General features: G+C 38.0%; 1 protein-coding gene across 1 annotated transcript; it reads left to right on the top strand.

Moving 5' to 3' along the window:
* Positions 1-9841: 9841 nt before the first annotated feature.
* On the top strand, positions 9842-10373 carry LOC133785894 (proline-rich receptor-like protein kinase PERK1). Its single transcript, XM_062225109.1, has 2 exons — positions 9842-9851; positions 10000-10373. The coding sequence occupies exons 1-2, from the start codon at positions 9842-9844 to the stop codon at positions 10371-10373; spliced, it is 384 nt and encodes a 127-aa protein (XP_062081093.1).
* The last annotated feature ends 905 nt before the right edge of the window (positions 10374-11278 follow it).

Here is an 11278-nt window from a genome sequence, read left to right as displayed (position 1 = left end):
AAACAGAGTACCAAAATCAAAAACACTTTCCACAGTTGAAGCAAAGGGGGAGGAAAAAAAAAAAAAACAAGCACAGTACACCCACACAGCAAGCCAAATAAAATAGCTGAGGAAAAAACTCTACTTACTGGCATCGGTCACAGAGGTCAGCTAACTCTCCGGTGCGGCGGCGCCATCCCTTTCTGGAGCGCTCCGGTTTCAGTTCCTTACGCTCAGAATTGTAGTAGACCTTGGGAGCCATCCACGAATACCAGGCAGTAGGCATCGAAGCTCGTACAACTCTCACTCAACTCTCCTTAAAGAGCAGAAACCAGAATACGGTCTTCACAACCTGATCTATACTGCTGCACAAAGGTGGAGAGAGAGAGAGAAATAAAAGGGGAAAACGGTGTAAACCAAATGGCTGGATGGGTAGAGAGAGAAAGAGTAATATCACATTTTCGTTTTGGGCTATTCTATTTTTCTCTGCCGAATCTGTTTCCAATTCACACACTCCAAAACAAAAAGTATACTTTATGTAAATGAAGAATAGGAGAGTCCAAAAGAAAAATGGGCAAATTACCTAAATAACTTTATGTAAATAAAGAATTATAGGGTTTTTTATTATACAGTTAAAGTAATATATAAAATAATTTAGGGATAAAAATGGAAAAAAAAATGGAGCAAGAGCTTCCGAATCTGTTTCCAATTCACACACTCCAAAGCAGAAAGTAGACTTTAACAAAAAGTAAATTTTATTTGGTGTCATTAGTTACTTTTGTTATTATGAAATATATTCTTTTTAATTAAGACAAAAAGTATGCAATTTTGTCTGAGAAGAGAACATGTGATATGCAATGATGTATGAACAGGCGATGATGTATATCAATATCTATATATATACATGTACTGAAAACACTTGCCAAAAAAAAATAGGAAAGTCCAAAACAAAAACGGCCAACTTACGTAAATAAATTTATGTAAATGACGAATTGCATGGTTTTTTAGTATACAGTTAAAGTAATATATTAAATAATTTAGGGATAAAATTGGAAAAAAAGATGGACGAAGAGCTGCTTATGCACTCTTTTACTAATAGTATAGATATGTCTTACAAAAATAAAATCCAACACAATTGATGTATAATATTAACTAGCACACAATTCATATTATTTAAAAACAAATAATATAATTTTTTGTAGACATCAACCTTTGTAGTAGTCATCCCAGGAAAAATCCATAAAACATATAATTCATTAATACTTATTAAATTCATCGAAATATCGCTAAATAAAAATAAGTGTACATCGAAATTTCATCAAGAAAACTTAGATTGTATGAAGGATCAAGGCTTGTGAATCTCAATCTCATTCCATTGTAGTAGCTTCAAGAAATTCCAAGGAGGAGGCTAGGAATATAGATTTTTAGACAACAAATCTACATTTGTGTCAAGCCTTGTGGTTTTTGTGTTTCACATAAAATCATAGCTTTGTGATTTTGTGTTTGAAGGTTATTCTTCAAGAAATGTCTATTCTACACTTTGTTTCCTTTGTGTTTATGTAATTTCTGTTCATCTACCTATAGAGTTAGATCACTTATTGTTTATGATTTGTGTTCTAATACAAAACCAATGTTGATTAAGCCTAATTTCCAACACTAGACCCAGTCTGACATCGAACTAGACCTAGTGTGGCAACAAATGGACCCAGTCTGGTATCGAACTAGACCAAGTCTGGCATCAAAATAGAATAAGTGAGGTATCAAATGGACCTAGTGTGGCATCAAAATAGAATAAGTGAGGCATCGAATGGACCTGGTCTGACATCGAATGAACATAGTCTGGCATTGAAAAATCCCAATCAAGCATAAAAAGAACTCAGTCTGGCATCGTTCGAATGGACCTATTCTATCATCGAATGGACCTAGTCTGGCATCAAATGGACTGGCCTGGCATCGGATAAACCCAATCAATCATTGAATGGACGCAGTGTCACATTGAATGGACCGAGTCTAGAATCAAATAAACCTAATCTAATATCAAACTAGTACAAGTTAGGCATCGAATAGACCCAATCTGACATTGAATAAACCAAGTCTAGCATGGAACTAGACCTTATCTGGCATCGAATGGATCTAATCTAGCATCAAATTAAAATAATTCAAATATCAATTGGATTCAGTCTGACATTGTATAGATTCAGTTTGACATCGAATGGACCCAGTCTGACATTGGACTAAACCTAGTCTCGCTTGAATGAACCTAGTTTGGCATTGAATGCAACTAGTATATCATCAAAAGGACTCAGTCTGGCATCGAACGAGCACAAGTCAGACATCAAATGCTCTTACTCTAGCATTGAAACAACACAGTTTGGCATTGAATGAGACCCAGTCTGTCATCGAACTAGACACAGTCTTACATCAAATTAACCAACATAGACTGGAATGGACCTAGTCTGGCATCGAACTAGACCAAATCTGGCATCAAATGGACTTAGTCTGGAACTGAACTAGAGCAAGTCGGACATTGAATAAACCTAGTCTAGCACTAAAGAGACTTAGTCTAGCATCAAACTTGAATAAGTGAGGCATCAAATGGATCCAGTCTGGCATCAAATGGCCCCTGTCGAGCATAAAAAAAACAGTCTAGCATCGAAAGACTCCAATCTGGCATCAAATGGACCCAAGCTAGCATTGAATTGTCCCAGTTTGGCATTGATCGAATGTAGCTAGTCTAGTGTCGAATGGACTAGTATGGCATCATCTAAACACGGTCAAGCATTGAATGGACCAAGTATAGCAACGAATAAACCTAGTCTAGCATTAAACAAGCACAAGTCAGGCATCGAATAGACCTAGTCAGACATGGATTGGATTTAGTCTGACATCGAATTAGAATAAGTCAAACATCAAATGGATCCAATATGGCATCGAATGGATCCAGCCTGGCTCTAAATTAGACCCAATCTCTCTTGAAGAAACCCAGTCTGGCATCGAATGGAACAAGTCTAGCATTGAAAAGATCCAGTTTGGCATTAATCAAATGGACCGAGTCTAGCATCAAATGAACCTAGTCTAGCATCAGATAAACCAAGTCAAGCATCAAATGGACCCAATCTGGCATTGAATAAATCAACAAAACTAGCACAAGTCAGGTATCGAATAGACCAAGTCTAGCATCAGATGAACCCATTCTAGCATGGAACTATACCTAGTCTGGACTCGAATATATCTATTTTGGAATCAAATTGGAATATGTCAAACATCAAGTGGAACAAGTCTGGAAATGTATGGATCTAGTCCAACATTGAATGAACACAGGTTGGCATTGAAGTAGACCTAGTCTCGCTTGTATGAACCCAGTTTGGCATCGAACTATCTCAAGTCCGACATCGAATGGTCCCAGTCTAAAATTGACCGAACCCAGTCTGGCATCAAATGGGCCCATTCCAGCATCGAGTGCTCCTAGTCTGGAAGCTAACTAGAACAAAGTTGACAGTGAATGAACCAATCTGGCATCGAATGGACCCAGTTAGGCATCAAACTAGATCCAGTCTGCCAAGGAACTAGACCAAGTCAGGCATCGAATGAACCTAGAATCAGGTCCAAAACAACTTGAAAATCATATTGATGTATACCTTGCTCCTTTAGTTAACGATTTAAGCACATTGTGGTATGAGGAGGTTAATCCTTACGATGCTTATAGAAAAGAAAATTTTAATCTTAAAGCATTGTTGTTGTGGACCATTAATGATTTTCCAACCTTAGGTAATCTTTTTGGATTTGGTGTGAAATGGTATAAGGCATGTCCCATTTGTGAAGAGGAGACTCATTTTGAATATTTAAAACACTCTAGAAATATTTGTTATATGGGGCACCAAAATTTCTTACCTGAAGAACATGAATTTCGAAGTTTAACAAATGCCTCCAATGGTAAACCTGAATTTGGAAAGGTTCCACCACCTTTACTAGGAGGACAATTGTTAATAAATTTGAACAAAGTCCAATGAAATTTCGGTAAGCCTAGAGATTATAGAAATAAGTGAAAAATGTTAGATGTGAAAAAACAAAGAAGGTTGTAGATGGTACGACAGGTTGTTGGAAGAATAAATCTATTTTTTTAGCTTGAATACTGGGAGCATTTGGTTTTGCGGCATAGCTTGGATGTGATGCACATTGAGAAAAACGTGTCGGATAGCTTAATTAGTACATTGCTGAGTATTCCTGGTTGGAGTAAAGATGGAATTAAAGCTAGGTTTGATTTAAAAGTAATGGGTATACGCAAAAATGTTACAATCATAGGTTGGTTAGAGACGAACATATTTACCACCTGCGTGTTATACTTGTTATATTATTTCATATAATATAATATTAGATTAAATAATGTGACAAAATGTGATTTGTCACACAAATGTGATTTATCACACCTTGTAACATATTATTGAGAGTCACAAAATTGGACACATGTGTGTGCCCAAATGTGACATATTTTGGAAGTACAAAATCAGTTACAAATTTGTAACTCACAAATATTACCCAATAATGTGTATATTATATGTTACACATTTGAGATTGGATTTCATAAAGCCATAATGAAATATGGCTGTTGGAGACATGTTTTTAACTCCCAATAGGTGTTTGGAGGTTACAAAATCATGTGGGAAAGAATTTTGGACGTTTTGGAACGATTTGGAAAATGACAATTTTTGTGCTGAAAATGGCCTGTGGCCGCGGCCTGGGGGACGGAAGCCAGTGGCCGCGGCCACTGAAAAGTCCTGGCCGCGGCTAGTGAGGCTGACAGCCTATTTGGTTTTTCAATTTTTTCCAAATTGAACAATTCTAACATCTCAAATAACTCCCAAATCTCCATTTTAATTCCATAAACATCCAATTAAACATTGGTAACAGCCATGGGAGTTGGTGGAATTTGAAATTCAAAGGGGTATCTCAAACTCTATAAATAGGAGCCTAATGCTCACTTGTAAGACACACAATTTTCCATCCACAAAACACTTGGTTGGAAAATACACGTTGAGGCTTGATTATTCCAGAAAGTATTTCCAAAAATCTATGAGAGATCCCTTAGTGCTTGAGTTAGGGGGAAATAAGCTTTTGGACAAAGGTTTTAAACCTTGTTCAAGTTGGTGATCCCCAACCCTCTTCACTTAGGTTGTGTAAGTGAGAGTTTACTATTGTTTTGTTCTTGCATTTTCTCTATTTCTTTTCTTCTTATTTTCATTTTCTATTTACTTGTAACTTTGGTTTAGAGTTGTAATCTTCTTTTCTTTTGTTTCAAACACCTTTCATTTACATGTAATCTTTTGTTTAGAGTTGTATCTTTCACCATTCTCTTCTTCTCCTTCTTCCTCTTCCTTTCTTTATTTGTTTGTATTTTTAGTTATAAAGTTGTAACACTCTTTTTAATCAATCATTATTTATTTGTAATATATTACATAGAGTTGTATTATCTTACATTTTCCATTGAGGCAATCTATTTTTCCTAACAATACCCTGTCTAAAAAAGAAAAACAAATGGTATGCATTCTTTTTCAAATGTGAAAGTACCCGAAGGTTATTCTTCAAATATTTATTTTCTAGTAGATATGAAAATTTTGAAAATAGTTGGAATGAAGTCTCATGATCACCATACACTGCTTGAACGTCTTCTACCTGTAGCTATCCGCTCTGTGTTGCCCAGAAAAGTTCGACATGCAATTACCAAACTATGCTTCTTCTTTAAATCTATTTGTTGTAAAGTGGGAAATGTATCAAAGTTGGATAATCTCCAAACAAATCTCGTGACAACTTTGTGTGAGTTGGAGCAGTATTTCTCACCTTCATTTTTTGACATAATGATTCATTTACTAGTTCATTTGGTGAGAGAGGTAAAATTGTGTGGACCAATATACTTGAGATGGATGTACCCATTTGAATAGTATATGAAGATTTTGAAAGGTTATGTTAGAAATAAAAGTATATCCTGAAGGTTGAATAGTTGAATCCTACATCCTTGAAGAAGCAATGGAGTTCTGCTCAGAATACTTATCAGGTATTGCAAGAATTGGAATGTGTTCTCCTAAAATTGAGTTTGAAATAAGTAAAGTGGTAGAGGTGGTGTTATTTCTCAAGTAAATAAATCTGATAGAGATGAAGCACATTGCCTAGTCTTACAAAATATTGATGATGTTCAACTATACATCGAGTTAGTTCATATATATATGCATGGTCAATCTTATTTTGCTCTTTCATTATATTGTTAATTAATGTAGTTTGTTGATATAAATAATTTTTCTTGATGAGAACATTTTAATTGGATCAAGACTACTTATCCTAATAAGTTTTGGAATAAAAAAAATGAGTACAAGATGAACATTATCGAAATTTCAGTACTTGTTTAGAAAATGAGGTATAAAATACTTGTGTTGTTTTTGTTTGAGTTTTGTTGTATTTTAATATGTTACATTTCGATAGACTTAGTTTTACGTTGTCTATTCTAAGTTTTAAATAACACCACAAACAAAGTGTCTGAAACACTAAAATGGATAGCACGAGGTCCATCAATGAATGTAATTAAGTATGAATGTTATTATATTAACGGTACTCAATTCAACACCATGGATTGTGATAATATTAGAAAGACACAGAATAGTAGTGTTACTATTATCGCCCATACTTTTCAAATATCTAGTTCCAAATATAAAAAGCTCATACAATGTGATATGACATTTTATGGGGTGATCAAAGAAATTTGGGAACTAGATTATGTGACTTTTCAAATTCCTCTCTTCTTGTGTGATTGGGTGAAAAGTGACAACAGGCCCAAAACAGATGACTTAGGATTCACACTGGTAGACCTAAATCGAATAGGACATAAATCTGACCGCTTTATAATGGCGTCACAAGTCAAGTAAGTATTTTATGTGAGTGATCTAGTAGATGCTTGATGATCAGTTGTCCTAACAAGTCAACCAAAAGATTATCTACTCAAAGAGTCTAGGAGTGATGATATTTTACTAGAACAATAAACATTTACAATTGCTTCACCGCCTATTGATGTCAAAATTGATAATGATAATGACTATATATGTGAGAATGGTGAAGGGTTGTGGGTAGATAATTAAAGGTATATATATTAATTTTGTTATTTTGTTTTTATATATTTTGTGAGTTTTATACCATATACTATATACTTGAGGATTGTGAAGATTTAAGTACACTAACATTGTTGACCCTTGATTTGGCCAACGACACGGAGTCAAAATAATGACAATGAAACAAACAGAAATCAAGAGTAGAATCAAATGGTAAAGTGGTGAAACAAATGATTTATAGTAGTTCGGCCCCAACAATGTGGTAATAACCTACGTCCACTTAGTGCTATTATTGATGTTGAATCCTAATACCATGATCAAAGAACTAGGGTTCTTGAGTTTCACCAGCCTTAGGAGAATTACAATTTTGCGGTGGATAATCACACTATGCTCTTTCTATGAGTATTCAGACTCAAGACTTAAAAGTCCCTTCCTTGAGTCTTCTCATTCATATTTATAGGCTCAAAGGGGTTACATGGGTCAATGAGCCTTAATTATCCTTAATATCAACGTATCAAGGCAACAAAGAGAAAATAATAAATATAGTTATTACAAGATTACATATCTTAAAAGGAAATAAATCGAAACATGCAACCAGAATGGTCGCATCTAATCACGAGATCTGATGATGCAAGGAACACCTGGTCGATTGTCGAACAACATTCCTTCATTTTGACACTGCCACGTGCCAACCACGTGTAATAAAATCTTGCCACATCATCATGAGCCATTTTTAGGTAAACATTTGCCCCCCAAGTTTATTTTACTGCGACCAGCATAAAGTAAACTTAAGAGACTGACTTTTCACTTTCTCCTCAAGAACACTAAAGAATAAGGCGTAGAAAACTCAGAAACCCAAATGACCTTGACGATCCACGGAGTTTCTGCCCAACCAACCGACTTAGTGTCTCAGAAACTTGCTTCAATCTTTACCCAAGTAAGTTTATCAACCTTTTCAGTTGTTGAAATGCCATACAATCTCTATTTTATATATGTTTCGTATCCTGAGTTCTTGAATGTTCTTGAAAGAAACTGTTTTGGGGTAAATGGGCATATATATATTCGTGTTGAATTTGGAAGGAAAATAACACTTTTCTGGGATGATGGACTAGTTTGGTAGTTAGGATTATAACTTTAGGATGTGAAATCGAGGTAAAAATTCAATTTCTAAGCTTGTAGAAAAAACAGGGTTTTTCCCGCCCTTTCAGAGTCGAAAAGCTTTTTCTGAAAAAAAATTCACTTCTGTTTTTTAATCCATTTTCCAAACTGTTTGCTTGAAATGTAGTGTTTTTTGTCAGAATGTTGCTGGTCGTATAAAAGCTTAACTTTTATACACGAGCATCGTTATTCCAATTTTTAAACACCTTGATCCTTTTGGCCATTAGATTCTCATCTCCCATTTTCTGTTCGCAGACTTTCATGCAAGATCCGTGGGGAGGTGAGAGGCCAATTGACGACGATCTGCTGGCCCAACTGCTTGAGGATGAAGAATAACCGTCGTTGCTAATTCTGGAGATCCTTTTTTCTCGAAACACCCCAAATAATCCTTCGACCCCACCTCAAAACATTGGTCGAGTAAAGTCTACAGCCCAAAAAAAGAAAATCACCCAATCCTTCTTCAAATCAGCCTACTCCTCGGGCTGAAATTCCTTCGACCAGTGGTCGAGAAGAAAATATCCCTGATCCAGAAATCCAAAATCAATCCCAACTCTGAAACGTCATTTGACCAGATGTCGAATGGTACATTGCTCCTCCTAGCCAAATCACGGTTAGGATGATAGCCAATTATATCAGGAAGTACAAACTTCCTAGGGTAACCTTAGTCCAACCCACCAAAGACCAACGGGCAAACCTGCCTGGAGGCGCCTGGTCGAGGTATCATATTGAGGCAGGAGCGATTCTGCCTCTCCATCCTTTCTTCCAAGGAGTGACCAATTATTTTGGGGTCGATCATTTCCAAATAACTCCAAATGGGTATAGAATGCTCTCCGCACTCTATATCCTTTACAGTCATAAGAAATGGCCTGTTCCTACGCCACACGAGGTCAACTACCTGTTCGACCTCAAATCCAACCCCAACCAAGAAAATACGGGGTTCTTTCATCTTTGCCACCAGGAAACGACCTGCATTTTCCTTAGTGATACCACCTTCAAATCCAATGTGGGGAAGTACCATCTAGAGTACTTTTTGACTACCGATATGGTCGCCAACAACCTAGCCTTCACCCAAGGAGGTAACTTCTTCATTTTTCTGGTCGTTTATTTTCCTTGTATTTTATCCACATTCCCCTTAGAGAATTAACATATTTCAGGTCGATGGCTGCGACCGGCTCCTACTCTAGAAATGGAGATCCGAGCAGCGCTACTAGCCATCATGACTGACGTAGAGAAGAGCGTCAAACTGCTAGTCACTAAAGCCAACCTGAGACTGGTCGGGCTTCTGACACCTCACCAGGACGTGAGGGAGTCAACGGTGGGGAGTGCCACCGACGAGGGAATTCCCAAGAAGCACCCAGATGTGTCACAACCTGAAAGGAGGAGACCAGCTAGCATGACAATCAAGGAACCCTCCAGCACCCCACGAGCGGCCGCGCCCCCTGCCCCTTCGGGAAAGCAAAAAAAGACAGCTTCTGAAGCCCTTGCACCTAGCAATGAGTCTTCAAATGAGAACGATACTGATCTCGCTCTTAGATAGTTTGCCAATTCCCTGTCACTTATTTGACGGGGACGACAACTTTAAGTACACTCTCACTTTAGATTCAGACTTCTTCATGCCAGAAAGTGAGTATAACACTAGTAAAGTATATAATGTAGCGACCGATAATTATAGCTTGGGTATTTTACTTACAATTGACTTTGTTTCCTTTTTTGACATAGCACACTCATTTGTTTATACTGTCTAATTGTTCGTGTATTTGTCTTCTTACAGACATGCCATCCGAAGAGATGTTCGACCTCTATAGTGCGCCTGATGCTCCAGCGAGCAAGCAGCATCGCGGGGAATGCAGCAAAGAGCCTCCGGCCAAGAAAACTCGCACTGAGAACCCTTCAGCAGCTGGTCCTTCGAAAAATACAACACCACATCCATCTCCCCTCGAGCAGCAAACTCCACCTGCATCGGTCGAGTCGACCCCTTCCCCACCGGCTCCTGTTGATCAGACACAGCCAGCAACCCCTGTTCAAACAGGGGATGACATATTGAGTTGCGCTCTAAGATCGGCCAAGGACAGGATGACTAGGATCCTGAGGCACGAGCGCAGCCGAGAAGTCATGGCTGGGACAGAGTCGATGGATGTCAACTAGATCTTGAACCGTGCATTAAACGAGCTTGCCAGTGTAAGTTGTCTCTTCCTGTTGAGACTCAATCTTTTTATCTATTATAGTCATTTTAACTTTTGTTCTAATTGCAAGCCATGCTAACCATGACTGCCGATCGGCTCCGCTCGGGGGTCATCACCGAGCAATCCAAGGCGTCCGAGCAACGGCACGCTGAGGAGCTTAAGGTCGTCGAAGCGAAATATGCCGAGCAGCTTGAGGCAGCTCAGAAGGCAAATGCGGCATTGCTCGAGGAGAAAAATAAACTGGCTGAGGAGATGAAGGGAAAACAGACTGCCCTGGACAAAGCCCTCGAAGCAAAGGAGAAGTATAAAGAGTCTCACCTCATCAATTTTCACGAAGCCAAAAATCTCAAGGCGGACCTGATCGAGAGCAGGCAAGAGGCTGATAAGTTGGAGGCTCTAATCAACGATCTTGAAAAAGCCAACGCCAGCAATCTGGAGAGGTACAAGGGCGCTACGTCCAAGTGTTTCTATGATTTCTGGAAACACAATCAAGGGGCCAATTTCAGCTATCTCCCGAGCGCGTGAGGCAAACTAAAATAGCCCGGTGCGTTGCTCGCTTGGCGGAAGAAGAAAGAGAGAAGATCCCAGCCTCGCCCGAAATCTCTTTGGCCACTGGCGTTGAAGGGGTGGATAATGAAGCCGATGCTGCAGTTGACCAGGAAAATCCACAAGACCCTCCTGCCTCATGATTATAATGTTTTTATAATTTTTGTTTTTTATTATTTCTTTGTACTTTAAAACAATTATTTTTATTGCTGCATGGGCAGCTTTTACTTTTAATTAGACAATTACATCCGAGCAGTAACTGCTCGTGGTGTAAAAGGTTTCCTTTTTGACATTATAATACTCGTATTTTATTATAACATC

Source organism: Humulus lupulus, chromosome 6 (assembly GCF_963169125.1).
Source record: "Humulus lupulus chromosome 6, drHumLupu1.1, whole genome shotgun sequence".
In the NCBI taxonomy this organism is placed as follows: domain Eukaryota; kingdom Viridiplantae; phylum Streptophyta; class Magnoliopsida; order Rosales; family Cannabaceae; genus Humulus; species Humulus lupulus.
This window is presented reverse-complemented; position numbering and strand designations above follow the sequence as displayed.